The 21,174-nt window shown below is 46.1% G+C and overlaps 3 protein-coding genes across 3 annotated transcripts; 2 read left to right on the top strand and 1 right to left on the bottom strand.

Annotated features, from left to right (window-relative positions):
• Window positions 1-278: 278 nt before the first annotated feature.
• Window positions 279-5,547, top strand: pms2 (PMS1 homolog 2, mismatch repair system component; the record flags this gene model as incomplete). The annotated part of the gene is made up of 15 exons (XM_079756538.1): window positions 279-361; window positions 613-752; window positions 869-955; window positions 1,045-1,147; window positions 1,318-1,501; window positions 1,713-1,880; window positions 2,264-2,361; window positions 2,444-2,543; window positions 2,632-2,716; window positions 2,813-2,968; window positions 3,241-4,135; window positions 4,431-4,598; window positions 4,693-4,793; window positions 4,984-5,153; window positions 5,404-5,547. The coding sequence occupies exons 1-15, from the start codon at window positions 348-350 to the stop codon at window positions 5,545-5,547; spliced, it is 2,613 nt and encodes an 870-aa protein (XP_079612664.1). The 5' UTR covers window positions 279-347.
• A 624-nt stretch (window positions 5,548-6,171) lies between these two features.
• On the top strand, window positions 6,172-12,804 carry rsph10b (radial spoke head 10 homolog B; the record flags this gene model as incomplete). The annotated part of the gene is made up of 19 exons (XM_079756836.1): window positions 6,172-6,386; window positions 6,555-6,630; window positions 6,812-6,880; window positions 6,965-7,138; window positions 7,240-7,325; window positions 7,511-7,631; window positions 8,030-8,206; window positions 8,343-8,466; window positions 8,627-8,751; window positions 8,834-9,023; window positions 9,275-9,368; window positions 9,470-9,549; window positions 9,720-9,868; window positions 10,227-10,334; window positions 10,948-11,118; window positions 11,368-11,424; window positions 11,637-11,931; window positions 12,027-12,234; window positions 12,609-12,804. 19 exons carry the CDS (start codon window positions 6,172-6,174, stop codon window positions 12,802-12,804), a joined length of 2,715 nt encoding a protein of 904 aa, XP_079612962.1.
• Window positions 12,805-12,894: 90 nt separating this feature from the next.
• dlgap5 (discs, large homolog-associated protein 5) lies at window positions 12,895-20,538 on the bottom strand. The gene is made up of 19 exons (XM_079756567.1): window positions 20,501-20,538; window positions 19,944-20,194; window positions 19,363-19,550; window positions 19,101-19,169; window positions 18,945-18,993; window positions 18,593-18,676; window positions 18,337-18,426; window positions 18,129-18,206; window positions 17,988-18,019; window positions 17,666-17,883; window positions 17,353-17,517; window positions 15,609-15,697; window positions 15,296-15,456; window positions 15,076-15,180; window positions 14,681-14,960; window positions 13,844-14,565; window positions 13,489-13,672; window positions 13,233-13,276; window positions 12,895-13,102 (listed from the first exon to the last, which is right to left on the bottom strand). The coding sequence occupies exons 2-19, from the start codon at window positions 20,173-20,175 to the stop codon at window positions 13,001-13,003; spliced, it is 2,892 nt and encodes a 963-aa protein (XP_079612693.1). The 5' UTR covers window positions 20,176-20,194; window positions 20,501-20,538; the 3' UTR covers window positions 12,895-13,000.
• Window positions 20,539-21,174: the final 636 nt, after the last annotated feature.

Raw genomic sequence — 21,174 nt, 5'->3', positions numbered from 1 at the left:
TTATATTAGCTGACATTTAACAATGCACATTTTCTTAGTCAAACAACTTTTTGTTGCGTTGTCAACTAAGTAGTTCTTTACGTATTACAACTATGCGCAACTTTACGCACACTTGATGCTCGTAAACAGGGGGAGAATTCTCCGACTGCCGCGCGCTAAACACCATCATATGATTCATGCAGGACGAGTGTTTACCAATGTAAAACGTGACTGTAGCCATGCCTGTAAAGACATGAAACCTCAAGTGCGCTTAAAGAAACTATAAGGCTTGGCGTTCACTACATTGTCCCTCCCCCTGTTAGCTTCGCATAATTCAATATTTGCCTGACTCTTTTCGACGGAGAGAAATGAATGAAGAGTGGTAAGGAGACACATTATAACATTATATTATCATAACATGTATTTTATTGTTCCCTGCACATTTGAGCTTAATCTTAAACTTAATTACATCAGACTAGTTAGGATTTAAACGACTCGATAGGATGTCGTTTAAGTCACTTTTATTCTAGCAGTCAAACTGTTACTGTTACCAATCTCTACAATAAATACTCCTGGACTTTTAGATACATTTATATTTCTCTCACTAATCCCTGCCTTCTTCTTCTTGATCAGCTCGGAACCCGCTGGAGCTATCAAAGCTATAGACAGGCACTCAGTGCACCAGATATGCTCAGGGCAGGTGGTGCTAACCCTGGCTACTGCTGTCAAAGAGCTGGTCGAGAACAGCATCGATGCGGGCTCTACCAATGTTGGTGCGTGAACAGGACTTGTAGCACTACATATTACAATGTATCTCAGTTTAAAAATCACTGTACTCCGTCTTTAAAGGTTGTCATTGACATTATGCTTGTGCCTTTGTGTGATCTAGATGTTAGACTGAAAGATAATGGAGCTGAACTTGTAGAAGTGTCAGACAATGGCAAAGGAGTAGAGGAAGCCAACTTTGAAGGACTGAGTAAGTGTATTCTTTTGCTCTCTGTAACTAGGCAAAGGGTGCTATCACGTTTATTCCCGATGAGATAATCTTCATCCTCTGTTTCACAGCATTGAAGCATCACACTTCGAAGATTCGAGAGTTCTCTGACCTCATTCACGTGGAAACGTTTGGCTTCAGAGGTGAAGCCCTCAGCTCATTATGTGCTCTGAGGTATAAGACATGAATAAGTATTCAACAACATGCATAAAAATCGAAATATGTGTGAATTAAAACAGAAAATGTGTTAACAAATGCATAATGTGTAGTCTGAGCACACCCAATTTTAATTATAATACTCAAGGAGTCATTTTATAATTTTCCCTCACACACACACCCGCTAGTGACCTGAGCGTGGTGACCTGCCATGAGTCTGCCCAGGTGGGCACCAAGCTGGTGTTTGACCACAATGGTCACTTGGTCCAGCGCTGTCCTCACCCCCGCCAGCAGGGCTCCACTGTCAGCCTGGGGCAGCTCTTCTACACCCTGCCTGTCCGTCACAAGGAGTTCCAGCGCAATATCAAAAAGGTTGGTGGGGGCCGAATCTGGAATAGCAGTGGTGGTAAGGGTGTTCCACTCTCTGGAAGTCACCGGATTTAAGCACCAAGGTCAACAAACTCACCAATGCCTTGATATTTATTTGATTTGATTAAGTCGATTGAAATCTGTAACGGCCTCCTGAAAATATATTTTGTTCATCCTCAACGGCAATAATGTGCTTTTGTCTATTTATTTTCAGGAATTCACCAAGATGATCCATGTCCTCCAGTCTTATTGTATCATCTCTACTGGGGTGAGGATAACGTGCTCCAACCAGACAGGACAGGGGAAAAGGAGTCCGGTGCTCAACACCAGTGGAAGCCCCTGCATGAGGGACAACATAGGGGCTATCTACGGACCCAAACAGGTCAGAGCACCTCTTTCAATTTGATCGTTTGAAGTCATAAACTTCAGTGGCATACACATACAGTGTACTATTGCATATAAACCAATCTGGACTATTCTAGTTTTATCGTAGATTTGCATCTTGAACCGTTTATAAACGCTGAATTGAAATATGATGTTTGGTTAAGTTTTACACGTGAGGCATTGTCACAAATTAGCATAACCTGTGATTTACATCTGACATTGATGTAAATATAATCAATGACTTATATATATATATATATAATATATTGATATTATTAATATTGCAGTCCATCGTCATTGATGTCAGTTTTATGTCATGTGAACTTCTTGTAACACTAATTGCATGGCTTTTTTAAATGATTGATATATAATTTTTTACAGCTGCAAAGTCTGCTACCATTCCAGCAGCTAAGCCCTACGGACGTTGTTAAAGAAGACTATGGACTCACTAACGCAGAACTGCCCAAAGAGCTTTTCACGTGAGGGAGACTATTGAATACATACTGCGTGTGTATTTCCCTTCTGCGCTCTATAAATTGTATACTTAATAAATGGTTGTAGGATCACTGGGTTTGTGTCGAGGGGAGACCACGGTGTGGGAAGGAGTGCCACTGACCGGCAGTTCTTCTTCATCAATAAACGGCCGTGCGATCCTTCCAAGGTGATCCTAAACCTCAGTGTGTACATGATTTCTACCTGACTCCTAGGTTGTCAGACTCCCCTGTGGTTTAACTCTTTTCTTCTTCTAGGTGACCAAGATCGTGAATGAGGTATACCACATGTACAACCGCCACCAGTATCCCTTCGTTGCTCTGAACATCGCAGTGGCTTCAGGTAAGGAAACCGTTTGTGATGAGTGGGCTTCTTAACAGAGAAAGCTGAAGTAAGCGTTATTAAAAAAAAAACTGATTTGTGACGGTGTCGTTTCAGAGTGCGTTGACGTGAACGTCACCCCAGACAAGCGGCAGATCTTCCTGCAGGAAGAGAAGCTCCTTCTGGCCATCCTGAAGACCTCCCTGATGGCCATGTATGAATCAGGGGTCAACAAGATCAGCCTCAACCACAACCCCTCGAATCTCAGCAACAGTAAGCAGAACAACCCCCTGAGCTATTTCAAAATCAAACTCCACTGTAGACATCACTAGTGTCTAACTGGATGCAGGATGGATACATCGACTCCCAGTTCATCTCCCTGGTGGACTGTATCAACTGATTGGCTGGGGTGGAGCTAACCATCCTACATCTATCCAGTGGTGATGTCACCAGTGGATAGATTTACAAGTTGTTTGTGATAACTAACCAGCCTCACACATGGTGGTAAAACAGCCGTAATAAGCATGCCATTTGTCTCTTTGTAGATAGCCTTAAATCTGTGCAGCCAAGGCCCCTCTCAGCACAACATCAGGCTGATCCATCTAATGGTGAGGTGGTGGTGGAGCCTCGAGAAGAGGATGAACACAAGATCCAAAGGCCCAGGTCCTCGCTCAACATGGCAGGGCTGAGGGCTGCCTTCTCCAGCCACACCAAACCGGGCCAGGAGAGTCCTGCGAGCGGTGGCTCCAAACAGAAGACACTGCAGTCCTTTTTCAAGGGCTCAGAGAAGGCCGTCGCTCACGCCCACATCCAGTCGCCCGTGAAACCTCTCAGAGAAGCCACTAGATCCTCCCCGGCGGGGCGGTCGTCACTCGATGCGTTTCGGTACGGGAAGACTCAAGACAGCGACATAGAAGACTCCGGCAAAGGCAGCTCTCTGTCTGAGTGCGACTCCCAGAACACCGCCACACCCGAGAGCCCGTGGTGCAGTTTGGAGGCCGCCTCGCCCGATCAACACCCCTGCATCGCAGACGTCCTGGCGTCCGGAGAACCCTTGGACCAGCACTGCTCGGAGCCTGAAGCCCAGTGGACCAAGACGGAGCCGTCTACCTCCCGTGAGGAGGACACCGGCCCTTGTCCTGACTCCAAGAGAGCCAGGACCCAGGGGAGCCAGGACTCTGTCGGTTCCTCCGCCGGACCTGAACCGACCAAGCGCGACAGTTCCAGATCGTCCCTCTCAAAGGTAGATGCTCCGGTCAGCCTCCAGAAGAGGACGGCGCCACTGAGGTTCTGCTTCCAGGAGCTGGCCAGTCGGCTGGGGAGGCTGCACGAGCAGCAGAGGCAGATGGACAGCGACCGCTTGAAGTACAGGCGCTTCAGGGCCAAGATCAGCCCGGGGGAGAACCAGAGTGCTGAGGATGAACTGAGGAAGGAGATCAGGTAAGATCTCCTTAAATGGTTGTGTATGAACCGCCTGCTTATTTATGAAGAACAACTGCCAGTGGCACTTCGAATTCCCTTTCATGCATGGACTTACAAATTCATTATACCTATAGTTTGACTTTAATTTTAGTTTTGAATAGTAACTGTGGGTCAAAGGTCATAACAGTAATTATCATTTGGGAAAATTTTTAAAAGCACACATTTAAAGGGTTTACAATTTATATTTCAGCTTGTGACGACTTTTGTTTTCGTCCGTTGTACCTCTGAGCTTTCCCTTTCCCCATTTCCACAGTAAAGACACATTCAAGGACATGGAGATCATCGGTCAGTTCAACCTGGGATTCATCATCACCAAGCTAAACTCCGACATCTTCATGATCGACCAGCACGCCTCGGACGAGAAGTACAACTTTGAAATGCTGCAACAGCACACCACGCTCCAAGGGCAGAGACTCATTGCGTAAGAAGAACAACCCTACAAGAATATATGACTCTAAAGGTTGTTTGCTCAGCACTTTCACTAAGCAACGGCATTTTTCGTACATTTCATTTAGACCTCAGAAGCTTCATCTCCCGGCAGTCAGCGAGAACGTCCTCATGGAAAACGTGGATATTTTCCAGAAGAATGGTTTTGATTTCCTAATCGATGAGGAAGGTATGATAAAGACACAACCTTGAGCAAGATGCCTCACAACTGCATGCTCAATGAATTAAGAACAAAGAGATTCAAAGAAATGCAGAAAAGATAATTGACTTCAGACTGAACGGTAGTATGTTTAACGTTAGATGTTGAATGTAGAGTTCTGACTAAAGATTCCTGCATGTTTTATGGTGTGCCACTGTAGCCCAGGTGATGGAACGGGTAAAGCTGGTGTCGCTGCCCACCAGTAAGAACTGGACGTTTGGGCCTGCGGACATCGAGGAGCTTATCTTTATGCTGAGCGACAGCCCGGGGGTCATGTGTCGGCCGTCTCGCGTCAGACAAATGTTTGCTTCCCGCGCTTGTCGGAAATCTGTGAGTGGGTGTGTGTGTGTTTGGCTTGAGTGAGGACATTTTAATCGTTGGAGCAGTTCTTTTTTTAAATCTTGTAAATGAAACCACATTCATTCATGCTGGATGTGCAGTGCAAATGAAAGCTTTGAACAAACATGTTACTTCAGGTTTAACCCCTAAGTTATAATAGAAGAATAGAAGTGGAGGGGACCAATTAAAAGTTCTCAACCGTCTTCCTGTGTGTAACCCCTGTATTGGCTTCCATCCCAAGGTAATGATCGGCACGGCCCTCAGTGTCTCCGAGATGAAGAAGCTGGTGGTCCACATGGGAGAGATAGAGCAGCCCTGGAACTGTCCCCACGGCCGGCCCACCATGAGACACCTGGTCAGCCTGGATGTCCTCTCACAGGACTGAACCAAAGACGCTTGGGGGATTTTAGCGCAAAAGAAAATTTGGATGGTGTCTTTCTGAGTTGTACATATTTTTTTGTGTTTGTTTTAATAAAGTGAAAACGTTTTTGAGAACTGCTTCGTTGTTTATTTATTTGTGTTTCATGTTAATTAATGCTGTGCCTAGTCCGCCACAAAGTTAGGCGTATTTATGAACAATTTCCCAATAGATCCTATATATTTTATTGTATTATAGAAACCGGGAGCATTATGTCAAACAAGGTACTCCAACAAAAATAAAATTGTTACTGTAAAAATGACAATGAACCTCAAATTGTTATATTACAGACTTATATGGCTTAGAACAATCTCAATAAATAGGCATTATACCAGTGGCAAAATAAAAGTACCAGAGGGATGACTACAGAAGTGAGTTTGCCTGCAATGATGTCACAAAACAAGATTTTATGATCAATCACTGCAATACAAGTTTTTTGGATTTGACATACCCAGTACCCGTTTTGATGTGGTTTGAAGAGGGCACATTCTGGACCAGTAAAGATTCCGTACTTTTTAGTTTGCCTTGGTTGCTATGGAGATTGTGTCAATGCTTTTTGAGTGTGAGTGAGGAGAACATCGATACTACGAAATGGCAAAAGGGGAGAGGAAGAAAAAAACTGACAGAAAAACATCCGACGCAACAGAAAATAAAATATTGGACGACTGTCCGGCTACTTCCGTGTCGGAGTCCCCAGGTGTTGATTTAACAACGTCTGAGTTGCCGCAGGATCAACATGTCGAGGATCAACAGCACACGGACGAAATACATGAACCTCCTGCCGTTTCTGATATTATCGTTCAGAGGTGACAAGTGGTGAAAATGACTACCCTCATATCCAGTTAAATTATATTTTAATTATTTCCATGGAGGCATAGTCTTCATGAAAATAATGGGGAAACAATTAATTTCTAACCCTTAATGATAATGAATGCAATTATATTATTAATCGTTTTTTTCCCTACCATTGGCAGGTATGAAGGGGAAACGTACAAAAACAAAATGCATGGAGAGGGTGTTGCACATTTCCAAGGTGGTCATGTGTACAAGGTAGCCTTACTGGTGCTCAACAACATTAAAGGTCCCATGACATGCCACCAGGTTCCAAAACGGCCTGTAACGGCTAATCACTAATCACTACATCTGGTGGCATGTCATGCTGTAGAGTTGAGCTGTACTCAACATCTCAGATCTGAATCTGTATTGAAATCCATTGTGTTCCTCACTAAAGGGTACATTTTCCGAGGGTCTTATTCAAGGATATGGTCTCTTCACGTGGTCAGATGGAGTGAAATATGAGGTAAATATTTTCAGGCTTTGCATAGAAATACATCCTACAAAATAAAAGTGTCTAGTGAACTGCTAAACGTTCTGATGGCAACAGGGCCAGTTTGTAGCCAACGTGCCCATGGGCCATGGAAAGTACACCTGGCAGGACGGCAGTTCCTACGAGGGTGATATTTACAACGCCATACGCCATGGGATCGGAACCCACCGATGTGCCAACACACCTGTTCTGTACAGAGGCCAGTGGCATCGTGGGAAAAGACATGGCAAGGTGAATGAAGAATGAGACAGATCTGGATTAATATAGAGACAGTAGTACTATAGTCGTGTTAAACCTGTGCTGTTGCTTGATATTATGTCTGTTTATATCAGGGTGTGATCTATTACAACCAGGCAGAGACCTCCTGGTACGATGGTCACTGGCAGGGGAACAAGAGAGAAGGTTGGGGAGTGAGACGGTATGGACAATAGCACCATCCAGAAAGTAACTAGATAACCGTGGGCCTCTGAGGAGGCAACCCCTTGCTCATTGATGACGTGTCCCTGAGAATAGTCCCTTTGGGTAAAAGCATTTGCCCAATGACTTGATGGTAAAACAGTAAGACTAGGTAGGTTGATGGTTCATAATGTGTGCCTTTTGCAGTTATCCTTCTGGCAACCTGTATTCGGGGGAGTGGCGGGACAACGCCAGGCATGGGGAAGGCACCATGAAGTGGCTGACGCTGGGGGAGCAATATGTTGGGACATGGAGCAACGGTGTTCAGGTCAATACCATACCATGACTCAGGCTCCCTCTCTGGCTTTCACATGGTGGATATAACAAGGCATTAAAGGCGACATATTATGCCACCAGGTGTGAGTGTGATTAGCCATTACAGGCCGTTTCGCAAATCTGCCTCTTCTGACATCACAAGTTGGTGTGTCCACCTAGATTTTCAAAACGGCTTGTAACTGCTAATCCCACTCACGCCTGGTGATATAGTTTGTCACCTTTAACAAAACAAGAAACACATTATTTCATTATTGAATACAAAGATGATCTCCCTGATACTAAATATACGTCTGCACAACCATCCTCATTTAGTCTCATTTTAGTCAATCTAATCAGCCTGCTACAAATGATGGAGTGGGGCCAAGTAGTCACTGGTGTCCCCTTCTGCAGCACGGCCAGGGTACCCACACCTGGTTTGTTTGGCGGGTGCCTGGGTCCCAGTACCCCAGGAGGAACGAGTACCAGGGGGCCTTTGTGCTGGGGCAGAGGCACGGCCAGGGCACCTTCTGCTACGCCAGTGGGGAGTGTTACCGAGGAGAGTGGAGGAAGAACGAAAAACATGGACGGGTAAAACGATCACATGCTATCCCGGGGGTGACATTTTGACCTCATACTCCAAACATCATCACAGGTTTTAAATGAGTGACGACAAGGTGTGTTTCGAGTTAAAGTGACCTCACCATTGTGATTTTTTTTATTATAGGGAAAGTTCACCTTTACAAACGGCCGCAGCATTGAAAGAGAGTTTGTGGACGACCACATGGTGGAGTTTCCTCAGTGGGGTCTGGACGGTTCGACCAGCCCCCATCCTGACCACACCCCCTGCGGTGAGCTTCACAGAGCTCTCTGGATTCTGATAGCCCTCATTATCGTCACTGTTGGGATGGGAATCTTCATAACCTGGAGGAGTAGCAGGGCTGCCAAGGTTTTGGTTTCCTTGAACACAGCTGAGTTTGTTGGACCAACGTGTGTTGTTTTCCATTGTAGGCGGACCGACCCACCGCCTGCCTGGCCAGGGCTTTTCCTCCATGCTGGGCCCGTACATGGAGCTCGACATCGACTTCCTGCTGGAGAAATTCCCCGCGAGCATCAGGCCCTTAGAACACAAACAGGTGCCTTGTACCGGGAATGCCCAAAAGCCACAGACAGAGCCTGCCCTAGACTTTACTTTACTCAGAAACTCTGATCCCGCAGGTGGAGTTTGTGGTGCTCCGGCACGTATCGGAGCTCAGGTCCATCTACAGCTTCTACAGCAGTCTGGGCCACGCTGAGTCGCCCGACAACGTGTTCCTGCTGTCACGCCTTCAGTACTGGCGCCTGCTCCTTGACTGTAAGGTCCACCACCACGGCTCCTCTCTGGCTCAGCTGGACCGCCTAGTGCCAGGTGAGCCTGCAGTTGTACAGATGTGGAGGTGATCCATCTCACCATATCAGTCATGAACTCAGATGGTCATGTTGTTTGAGTCCCAGCCGGAGAATCTCTAATGAACACTGCAGAACCTTGTAAGCTGTTTCGGACTTCAAAGCTGTTACATTAACCAGCCATGTGTTTGCTTGTAACTGCATGTTGAACTTTGTTTTGTGTGTGTGTGTGTGTGTGTGTGTTATATACTCTCTTTATTTTCACACCACAAGGGGAAATCCTCTCTCCCTACACTGGCATCCTGCTCCCCAGTCTCATCAGCTCTCTGGTGTCCGTAGCCTACCACACCTTCCACCAGGCCCTGGGGTACGTATCAACACTATCAATAAGGAAATTAATCGGAAAGCCGTTCCATGGTAACACACACACACAGACACAGAAATCTCACTGATCTCCTCCCATCACAGGTCTCAGAAGAACATTTTAGCTGAGTGCTTCTCCAAACTCATGCAAGACAACGTTCTTCCTAATGCAAAGATTGTTAAAGGTACAAGAGCCGTTTGTGTGGAACATCACGCACACACAGATTTGACTACATTTTCCGGGAATAAGCTCTCTCTCTTTTCTTTACAAAACTTATGGACTATCCAAGTCTCTCAACCACTATCGGTACCTCTGTTATGGACTATGGATCTCTCTCTTGTTGATTTTAAACAGGTTTTCTGTTTAGTAATGTGGAACGAGTTCACATTGCTATGAGCTACATGGAGAACTGCTGGAGGATCTATCAGGCTATGAGTAAGGACAGCCACACAGCCTCCCCCGGCCGCACCATGACCTGCCGGCAGCTGCTGTTGATGTTTAAGGTATACCTGAGGCTATTTGATTGTACTTAAAGGATTTGCTTGTTGTGCTACCATTATGCCTGCACATTATGCGTCATCAATGGAAGGAAGAACCCCCCCACTATGCTATGTTCCTATGTGGGTGTCATAAAAGGTGGCCTGTGAAGCCCTATTAGACTATAACTGTGTGGGCTATACAAATAAAATTGACTTAAGTTTATACACATTCCGGTTTGAATTATTATTATGACTACAGTTGCAAGGCACAGTTATAACCTAGAACATATAGCAAAGCTAAATCAAACTCTCTTCCAGGTATCAGAAGTAACAAGCAGAAGATGATTCTCACAATTAGTGTTTTTCACTGTTATCTCACCAGGATCTCAAGGTGTTGGACACTAAACTGACCGCAAGGACGCTACTGGAGGTTTATACTGCAGTGAATCAGGACCCCAGCAACCTGTCCTACTGCAACATGGAGCAAGAGGTTAATCCTACACTGACTAACTGTGTTTCTTCTCTCTGTTCCTTCTGTCATTTGAGCAAATATTTTTCTCATCATTGAAAATGTTACTGCTGTCTCAAATCAAAAAGAAAATAAATAGTGGAATGAATCAAATCATATTTAATTTTGTAGGGACATTTTGAGCACATAGGCTACAAAATAAAACAGTGTGAATGTGAAACAAATGAACACATTAATCAAATGCCATCATTAAACTATGATTTAGGGCAGCTTAGTTATGAGCCCTATTTCTGATCACAGTGGGCAAACGGAGAGATGGATATCGATACTGCTGTTCATGTCTTGTAAATGATCCACCTATTGCATGTAAATGATCAACTATATTTGCGAATAGGTATGTTACTGTTTTCTTATTGGCTTGTGCAAATTAGTCCGTTGCCCCATTAAGTTGCTAATTAAGCTTTCGATTGGCCATACTGGTGTTATGGTCTCCCTAGAGGAATTTGTGAGGAAATGAGTCCGATGCTAATGAAGATTGGTATATCTTAATCACCTAATGTTTAAAACCAGTACATACTTCAGATTGAAAGCAGCTAAGCGCCTCTGACACGAACCATCGCTCACCCTCTCCCAGGTCACGTTCCTGGAGTTCTTCGAGGTGCTCCTTGGTTGTGCCGATGTGAAGCGGGACGAGGAGGCTAGAGAACAGCCACCTCAGCCCAGCCCGGACAGTAGTCCTCCCAACCAGAGGGCCTCTCTAGCAGGGGACAGCCCCCCACCAACAACCACCCACCTCTCCCAGACGGTCAGCCCCCCCTCCTCCCTCCTGCCTAACAGATCTGCAGAGCGTCGTCCGGTTGACTCAACACAATCACTTTTTAAGATTGGCCGAGAGATCCTGGTTCGGAAAGTAGGCAGACTTTGAGTTGCTGAACCCAGATTTCCCCGCCGCTATTTAGAGCCATCTTTGAGAAAACGAATAATGCTATTTGTTTAAGAATTGCATTGTATGAATGTATTCATAAACATTGTTCTTAAAACATTGGTTATTCAGGATGCAGCAAAATTCCCATGTTTGAACGGCACTGAAGAGTCCAGCTCCAAGTCCGAGGTGGGTTTACTCTGTGTTGGACCAGGCCGTCCAACGCTCCGATAAGGAGCAGGAACATGCAGAATCTCTCTGGATTCATTAGTAGCATCTACGAAAGTTTTCTGATCTTCACTCTCACATTTATATATAGAAATGGACGCAATGATTGTGTGCCCTGAGCTCTTACACATTTAATCAAGCTGATGGCAAAAAACAACTCTTTTAATGACTAGATGGAGAAATCGATGGAGGCTCTGAATTCCTCCAGTTTTGAGAAATCTGAAGTCGGTGTCAAGGATCACGCGCCGGGTTTGTTATCTCTCCTTATTCCACCACCATTTATTGCTGATAATATACATCATACAATAATTGTATTGTGTATTTTTCTTATACATCTTTCAGCAGCTAGTGAACTCAGTTTCCAGCAGGGGACTCACCCAGACGACCAGGTGTCCTCGGCGTGCGTCATTGTGTCCATGCAGCAGGCCTCTACACTGGAGAGCGAAAGCTTGCCTCTGAACCCTAGCGGTACAGCCTGGTCTTCGGACCCATCTGTTCCACAGAATGCAGCTTCCCCAATAAGTAGTCTGTAGTGAACTCTTTATATATTTATAATCACACAGAGGCCACCGGGCACACCGGGGTCGTTGAGAAGGAGGCAGAGGAGAGTGAGCTGGACGTGTGGATTCAGAGGACACACCTGTTCTTCAGCCAGCTGTTTTTCCCAGCCTATGAGCACTGCCAGCGCCTTGACCAGGAGGTACAGGATGAGAGGTGTCGCCAGAATGCTCAACAACGCATCGCCTTGGCCAAGGCCCAAGAGAGGGCCAGGTACGTTGTTCAGCTACTGCAAACGCAGCAGGATCCAAATGTGGTGGATGGAGGAAGCAGTAGTGGCTAGGCAGCAGAAAAGTACTGCTTGGATCCCAATGTCCACCGCTTAACCTGTAGGCATGCTTGAGGCTAGATGCCTTAACCCACTACCTGCTCCCGAGGGACATTAATTAACTTAATTCACAGCAAGTCCCTTTGGGTGAAGGCGCCCAGTAAATAGAAGGGTTGAACAGAGTGATTTACAGTTTAAAGATGGCAGTATTCCCACAACTTAATGACGTTTAAGTAGCCATTAGTAACCACATGCATCCTCCATATCTCATTAAAAAAAACAAAAAAACACCCACTTCTATACAACTCCTGTCCTCCAGGCAAATAAAGGAGCTCAAGGCAGAAGAGGAGGAGAGAAGGCGAAGGGAGGAAGAGGAGAGACGAAGGGAGGAAGAGGAGGACGAGTTGAACGGCCCCTCCCCGGGGGCCCTGACCCCAGTGGGCTCCAGCTCTTCTCTGGCTCCCACAGCCACAGGCAAGAAGAACAAGCAGCTCGTATCGAAAGAGGCTCTTTAGTTATATTTCCTGTGTCTAATTCTATGCACCATGTTTCCCCTGCTATGAATATGGTGGAATATCACAAGATAAATAAAGACCATCGATCACTCCGTTCACAGTTGTGATGTTTTATTGAAACAAATAAGTAATAAAATATTTTGGGTACACAAACAAAGATTATAAAATCACCCATAATAAAAAAACAACCTTGCGCTCATGCCTCGGGAGGAGTAAAGACCATGAGATCCCTCGGACACACAGACGCCCGTATTCTTTCCCGGACGTCAGGGGTGAAGAGGAGCAGGTCCGGCTGGGCCTGGGAAAACGACCACAACAAACCAAACCAGTCAGGACACTCATCCCCATGTACCAACATATATCTTTAAGGCAATGAAATGAGACAATGAAAACCAGTGAAAGTGGAGCTTAGTGGAGTGGAAATTAACCTGTTTGTCCTGTGGTGTGAGATTGGAAGACACCGCGTGCAGGCCTGTAGCGAGAGTGAAGACCCCAACAAGTTTTAAGCAAGCCAGAAACACAGTTTGGACGTAGAATGACTCTCCTAAACTATCTCTAAACAATAACGTTCTGATTTCTTTTTTAACATAACTAAACCCACTAGATTCCATTTTACAACAGACTACTCTGGTGTGACAGAGCTGTGGAGGCCAGGTGCCAGGTTGACCTGTTATCAGTGGTTACCTGCAGGGGTCGACAAAGCTTCCTCCTGAGGGAGCAGGTCCCCGGAGCCGTTCTCCGCCATGGGACTGCCCATCTCCATGGCCACCGCCTTGGGCGATAACGTCTCCATGGCGACGGGCCCGGGAGACGGGCTGCATCCTTCACTGGGCCGGAGGTAGCGCTCAAAGTCCAGCCCAGGAACATCCTGGAAAGAAACAGAAAACCCCCCACAAAAGATCATTTCCCAGCAAAATGAACAGCCGAGAGAACCATCATTAGACACAGGACTGAAGCTGAAGGGAAAGATGTTCTCCCTTCCCAATACATTTCCCATAGGGGGTCAATAATATGAATACGTATTTTATACACCATTTACCTCAAGGACAGAGTTGTCCGGAGTGTCACAAATAGACTCCTGCCCCTCAATGTGGATCTTTTGGAGGAATGGGAGAGAAGGGTGGCTGGGGTCTGTAGCCACCGCTGGGGTGGTGTGTCCTGAGCAGGGGGAGAGGCTGAAGCTCAGAAAGCGGGCCTCGAGGATATGGCTCGCTGGAGATGGCGGTGCGCTAGCTACGGCGTTAGCTTCCAGGGGCTCGTCTTGGCTCTGCACCCCAGGCGGGCTGCGGGGGTGTATGTCACCGAGGGTTGAGCAGGAGGTGAACTGTGATCTGCGGGTGACTATGGCGGGGGTGGTGGTGGTGGTTCTGGCAGGGGTGGTGGTGGTGGTTCTGGCAGGGGTGGCTCTAGCAGGGGTGGTAGTTGCTCTGGCAGGGGTGGCTCTGGCTGGGGTTTCTCTGGCAGGGGTGGTGGTGGTGTCTCTGGCAGGGGTGGAGGTGGTGGTGGTGTCCCTGGCTGGGGTGGTGGTGGCTCTCGCAGGAGTGCCCCTGGAGGAGGCTCTGGTGGCTCTGGCTGGGGTGGTGGTGTCGTCTCTGGCTGGGGTGGTGTTGGCGTCTCTGGCTGGGGTGGGGGTGGAGTTAGTGGCTCTGGAAGGGGTGGAGTTAGTGGCTCTGGAAGGGTTGGCGCATTTGAGCATAAAGTGCTGAGGGGAGGCCCGAGGCTGGACAGCACAACTCAGACGGAGGGATTTCCTGGTGGTGCCTGCAGAATGGACCAGAACAAAGCAGAGAACGATTGAGGCTCCCGGTCATTCTCAAATGTGGAGCAGAATGCAGGGGAGACACAGGAGAGGGGAGGCACAGGGACGCCACGCTACCTGGCAGCTTGGCGGGGCTCTCCACCTGGAAGAAGCCTCCGTGGAACAGCACGGTCTCCGGCCCCAGGGGCTCGGCGGCCTGGGGTTTGGCTTCCCGTGGGAGGGCTTCCTCGACCTCTCCAGCGTTCCCAGCGGCCTGGGAGGCGTTGGGTGCCGCTGCGGCCAGCTTCTTTGCCAACATGGCGGCCTTCATGGCGGCCTTCGCGGAGGCCAGGCGTGACCTGCCCGCTGCGATGGCTGCCGCTGGCTTGGGGGCCGAAGGGGCAGCGGTGGCGGGTTTCTGTCGATGGGTAAAAGGAAAATTGTCATTGTCATAACAATACATTGCATAATTTACCAATAAATAAGTGGGTGTTATTTTGCGACGACGAATGATTTGGGAAGACCGTACTGACCTTGATCATTTTTTTCGGCCGGGGTGCTGCAGGCTTCAGTTGCTCCACCCAATTATTGGCCTCCGCCTCCTTGAGGGCAGCAAACTTTTTCTCTACATCCACCACCTAAGAAAGAGGAAGTATTGCTTGATTTCACGCATCTAAAAGTATAATCCGTGATTAATGGTGCAGTGCTTTCTTCACTAGACCGCATGAAGTCAACCGTGACCAGGCCTCTGACCTGGTAGTAGACCATCTCCCAGAAGCCCTCCAGGTCCATGCAGCTGGTGATCCTCTCCCCTCTGCCCAGCTCGCAGTCGTCCACCAGTCCACGGAACTGGCCGAAACGCTCCTTTATGAGCAGCCTGGCCTGGCCCACCACAGTGCGCATGCTGTTCCGCACTAAACACACACACACACACTTAACTTCAGAGCTCAGAGACTGGCATCCAAAACATATGCAATATGGACAGATGGGGATTGAATTAAAAATAGATCTATAAAAAAGGTTAAAAAAATGAATAAATGAGGAAAACATTTGCCGTCAAACGTACTGTCTTCTGGGATGGACTCGTCCTGCACCCTGGGCTCCCAGAGCGCTGACAGGCCGGTCAGCTTATCAGTCTCCAACACCATTTGGAGTCTTGAAAGGGAAATGAAAAAGGCCAACAACTAGACCGTTTCATTCATGTTCATCGTTGTGGAAATATCAAAATCATAACAATAATATACAATCATTTATACATTTAATAAACCTTCCTTGTTTATACTATTACTAGTCAATAGAAAATGTATTGGTATACATTCTCCTTTGACCAAGAGATACCTCCCTTCCTCTCTCTAGTTGAAAGGTGTTCAGATAGTTTTCTTTGGCATTTAGTACGAAGTCTGATACTGAGGCCATGCCAATCGACTGACTCCTTTGTTGTGTAGATTATTTTAACTGTCTTGCAGCCTTGCAGACATGTCCACTGCACCCAGTGTATTGCAAATTAACTTAACTGACCTCAGCCATGGCCAATCCTAAAATCTCCACGATGGTCACTCCCTCACCTTTGTTGCTACTACCCAGGATGTGGAAGTCTCCCTATAAGAATCATGTACACCTATTTTCTCATTGAATGAACGCATGGTACATTGGTGCCTATATCTTCCCATGATCATGTTCTAAAGTCAATTCAAGTGTCCTAAAAAGAGTTATTCTTCTTCAGTTTTGAAGTCCTTTCCTGGCGGTACAATAGAAGCTCTTAAAAGAGCTGTCATATTTAGACAAACATGTCATGACTAGCCTTGGAAGCAGACGAATCAGCGAGCTCGTGTTTAATTTGTTCTACATTTGTGCCTGGCCCCCCCTCCCGTTCAGATCAAGTTCCAGCAGACCTGGCCAGGGTGGGTCTGACTGGCAGACCGGGCACATCAAATCAGCAGACCCATAATCAGTGTTATGAGCGACACCTGCGTGTGTCCGGTCCCGGAGGTCGTTTCGTCCGTCGCCTCTGAGCTTACGAATCCGGATTGCTCCGGGAGAAACGAAGCAATACCAAGGGAAAATCGAGGCGGCAGTATAGAGTCAGAAGTCCAACCATTCGCGAAAATAGAGAGAGTAGTGTGTGTGTGTGTGTGTGTGTGTGTGTGTGTGTGTGTGTGTGTGTGTGTGTGTGTGTGTGTGTGTGTGTGTGTGTGTGTGTGTGTGTGTGTATATATAGATAGTATTTAACAATACCTCACATATTTTATTGTTCAACTGCTTTGGCAATGAGTTGTAACAGCTCATTTAAAAATGGCGCAACATTTTGAGGGGTGTTGAGGGGTGTCACATGCCACCGCCGCGTAGGCCTACACTTTTTTGCAGATTTCGGATGACACAAAGCAAAACCATCTCCTCTACAAATGCCATGTTTGCGATTGTCGATGCCGGTAATTTGTGACAGGACAGTCACTGCCCTCTAGAGGATGTATTGCGTAACATCCATAACAGCGCTGAAACCGGATGGAGGTATGAAGGGTAGTCCCGGAGACAACGTTTGGTACAGGTAGGAGGTATGAATCGGCCTTTATCCTTACCCATATTTACAGTTATGAGCTACACCTGTGTTTACCCAGGACACCCCTGTTGTCTTACTGAACCCAAAAGAAAACAAACCGTTCAAAACGTTATGGATTTGGTCACATCTCCACCATGCATAACACGATAGCAGAAAATAAACCTGGTTTACAGATAACATAACTGCAGTAATAAACAGTGAGCTTAGTGGCAAGGGACTGCTTGCTCTCAACCAACTAAGACAATTATCTTACCGAAAGTAGGGCACATCGTGCACTGGCGCTTGGGGGCTGATGTAGTCCGGCCGGGGGGCCAGGGCCGGAGAGGTACGAGGCGGGGAGTGGAGGGGGAGGAAGCTGCTCTGCTCAGCCTGGGGCTCAAGGTTAAAGGCGGGAACCGAAGGGAAATTAAGGCTGGGACTGGAGATGAAAGAAGAATAAGAAGAATCATCAAAAATGTTACCTGAATTGTATTTATAAGGAAAAAGTAATACTAAATAGAAGCAGCAAGGAAATGTACTTCAATACAACAACAAAACAGTTGCCATGTAAGCCAACTCGGACCGACCTGGGCCTGAGGAAGGAGTCTGCAGAGCGTGGAATGAGGGGCTCAAACTTGAAGCTTGACAGGCCCACGGGAGCCTGGAATAAAAAGCCCTGAGGGGCGAAGGTAGCTGGGGCCTCAACAGGAGGTGGGTCAGCCTGTCCATCCTTCAACACCCTCTCCTCATCCTCCTCATTGGGAATGTTGGTAGGAGGGCCGGCCTCCTGTCCTGGATCAGACTCCTATAGGGAACATGAAGGAAAACTAGCATCCAGGTATCCAGACAATGAATATAAAACCGGAAAAAAGTGCAGCAAACTGCAGTAACTGAACCCAAAATGCCTACCTTGGGTAAAATGGGTTGCTCTTCAGATGTCACTGAAATAAAAACCCAAACAGCAAATCATACATCAAATCACATTCCAAAAGTTCATTGGGGGAAGGGTGAAAATGAGAAAAGCTCTTAGCGTGGCCAAACAGTCAGTACCTTTATTTGTACTTGCTTTCCCAGATAAAAGCTCTGCTTTCTTTAAAAATTTCTGTGTTCCATTGATCAGGCTTGCATCTTGACATACAAAAGAAAACAAAAACATGTCATCTAATGGTAACATTATAATAAAAGATTTCATAAAGACCACAAGTTAAAAACGGGGCTTTTAAAACTGGCTCTCCATTTCCAGCGGCGCGCCCCGTACCTGCAGGGTGCTTGTCTTTGGCCTTGGGTACAGAGGCTACGGGAGGGCCCCTGGCTGATCTGGTGGACATGGCTCGACCGACCGGCGCCACTACAGGCACACAAGATGGAAAGGAAGAGATCAGCGGTCGGAGACTGCGCTACGATAAAACGATCATTCTTATGATCAATTGGAGTTACTATAAATATTTTGTCAAATAAAAATGTTGTCTTTCTTTTTGAAATGTTAAGGAACTCTGCATTGATCTTTCGGTTACCTGTGGCTTTAGCTCTGGTAGACGCCGGCGCAGGTTGTGTTCCCGCCATACGGCTTCTGGTGGTCCGCCCCACGGAAGGCTCCACTGGGACAAATAAATAAATACATTTATGAAATATATAAACAATTATTAAAAATACTGCCCAGGAACATTTCATGTTGGCTTTACTGTAAATCAAATTCAAAGCTTTCACTCCATTATCATCCCCTACGATTGTATTATCTCCACCCATCCAATTTAGGGATGCTTATTGATCACCTTAAATAGAGGCCTGGGATTTTACAACGTTTGAGAGCGACATTTCTAGATTACTTGTAAAGTGAGCTTCATTACCCATGTAATTACAATATACCTTTTTTCACTGCAGGGACCACTTCCGGTTCTTTCTGTGGCGGCAGAGACTGGAGTGAAAAACAAAGAAAAAAATGTCTTAATTGTGCGACATCCAGTGCTACCAACACATGAATCATAGGAAGATGAGTGGATCAATTGACTTCACTTCAAGTACCTTTTGAGGCTGCGGCTGGCGTTTCCCTGAACGGGTGACCCTGGAGGGCTGGCTGACGTTGACCACAGCCTGAAGAAAGGACAGAATCAACAAAGGAATGAATACTGGGGCAACAATTTTTTTTTCTATTTGTACAGTCCTCAATCTTGAGCAGAGAGACTGGAACAAACTACTCTCCCTGAGGATTAATAACATAATCCAAACCCGGATCAAATGTGTCCACACATCTGTAACTGCCCCTTGGACCAGGACCGTCTCCTACCTCTTTAGGTCTTGCTTTGCTCTTCGGGACCGGAGGCAGAGCCACACAGGCGAAGGTGTCCTTTGGATGGTACACACCAGTCTTGAAGACGTCCTTTAGCTCCTTTTCCCTCTTTCTCTTCTCCTTCTCCAGTGTTTTCCTCTCCTTCCAGCGCTCCAGCTGTTTAAGTCGATCCAGTCCTGCCTCAGCTAAAAGGGGAACCAAGGAGGTGCAGAGTTGAGTTGACAGATATACTGCAGTGTGAAGAAGAAAACTGCCCTTTTAGACAGAAGGACAGATGAAATCCTTCAACAAAGAGTACAAAAGTGTCAGTGGCCAGTATGGACTTAACCTTATTGACCCTAGCAAATTGAAAGTGACATGCAAGGACTTTTTTTAATATAAAAAAAGGAATATATTTTATGGAAGTCAAAATGGGGGGGAAACCAAGACCCAAGGAAATAATTCAAAGAATGTTGAAACACTAGTTTTAACAAATTATCAAGTATGCATAACTTAAAGGACATACCATTGTTTCATGAAGGGGAAACGCCAATATTAGAGTGTTATAGAGCCAAATGAGAGATCCCACAAATACTTACTTTTGAAGACGTTGCCAGCTTTCTCCTGAATGACTGACATGTTTCGTGTCACAACGGAGGCATCCATTATGCTGCTTTGGTCCATTTCAGACAGCTTTTCTATCTGCCTCCTAGAATTAACCATCTTTCCCCTGTTCTCCTTCTGACTATGCGAAAGCCTACGAGACATTTTGACCCTCAGCATCGACACGCTGCTGTCTCGCTGGCGCAGCGTAGCAAACCGGGACTCCATGATGACAACCTAACGTTACCTGGAAGAGCAGGAAACATGGTTAAGTTCATCGAGTGTTATACCCATGTATTATGGCAGATGTCTGGTTCTTTTTAAGCTATTGCACAGTTGAGTGTATTTCTATATTTGAACATGTACACATTTGTCTATTTATGGTTCCTGCTAAGCTCACAGAGTTTGTATGCCCTTGTGTATCGTTATTCAAGGTACAAAACCTCCACAAAACGTTATATTGAACATAACTTTTTTGGAACGGGTTTATGTTTGTTTATTAAGAAGCAATTAATTAGAACATTTGTTTAAAGACGTAAATCGTCATTCTTACCTGTAACCTGTAAAACTTCCGACCGCGACGACAACAACACTAATAATCTAACGCGTAAAACCAACATGGCGGGTTATTTTTCAAATGGTTTTTGCTTACGATTGGCTGGATGGAAAGTCCACGTGACAAAAGTTTAACCAATAAAGCGCGACAGTGACCGCCCCCTTTTTGTACAGCTCTGGTTCTGGAAGTAAATTTCCCATTCATTTTCTCCATTGACTTATCAGGAAATTCTTACGTAAAGAGTTTTAAGGCTGGAACCAAGCCAATCATACGTCAGGTTAGTTGTGAGCCTAAATTCGATCTGGGGCTAAAAAAAACCTGGAAATGGAATGAAGGCAAAGGTACAAGACTATTATTTTGTGAACGAGTTAAGGAACTACTCATCCCATAAATCATTGCAAACTTTCTCCAAGGCTTCCAACCCACTAGTTTAGCACGTTTATTGCAACTTAATAACCTTTATCATTATACTGTTTATATTGTTAATAAAATTGGTGTCATATATATATTGTGTGTGTGTGTGTGTGTGAGTATAGTGTCTCATATAGTTTACAGTGTTGTCATCCACATGGTACTTCCTTTGTTTCTGACCTCAATCACCGCTCACACGACCATCAATTGCGGTAAGGTATTACTCATGTTACCTTACCTGCTTTTTAAAATTGTCATTA

The sequence above is a fragment of the Pollachius pollachius genome (assembly GCF_949987615.1).
Source record: "Pollachius pollachius genome assembly, chromosome: 19".
In the NCBI taxonomy this organism is placed as follows: domain Eukaryota; kingdom Metazoa; phylum Chordata; class Actinopteri; order Gadiformes; family Gadidae; genus Pollachius; species Pollachius pollachius.
This window is presented reverse-complemented; position numbering and strand designations above follow the sequence as displayed.

Excerpts from the sequence above, each read along its gene's own strand:
- dlgap5 (XM_079756567.1), bottom strand. The coding sequence starts at position 20,175 with ATGGAGTCCCGGTTTGCTACGCTGCGCCAGCGAGACAGCAGCGTGTCG. Across the intron at positions 18,427-18,592 it reads TACCAGAGCTAAAGCCACAG|TGGCGCCGGTCGGTCGAGCC; the intron begins GTAACCGAAAGA and ends GTGTGCCTGTAG. Across the intron at positions 15,698-17,352 it reads CACGATGTGCCCTACTTTCG|ACTCCAAATGGTGTTGGAGA; the intron begins GTAAGATAATTG and ends TTCCCTTTCAAG.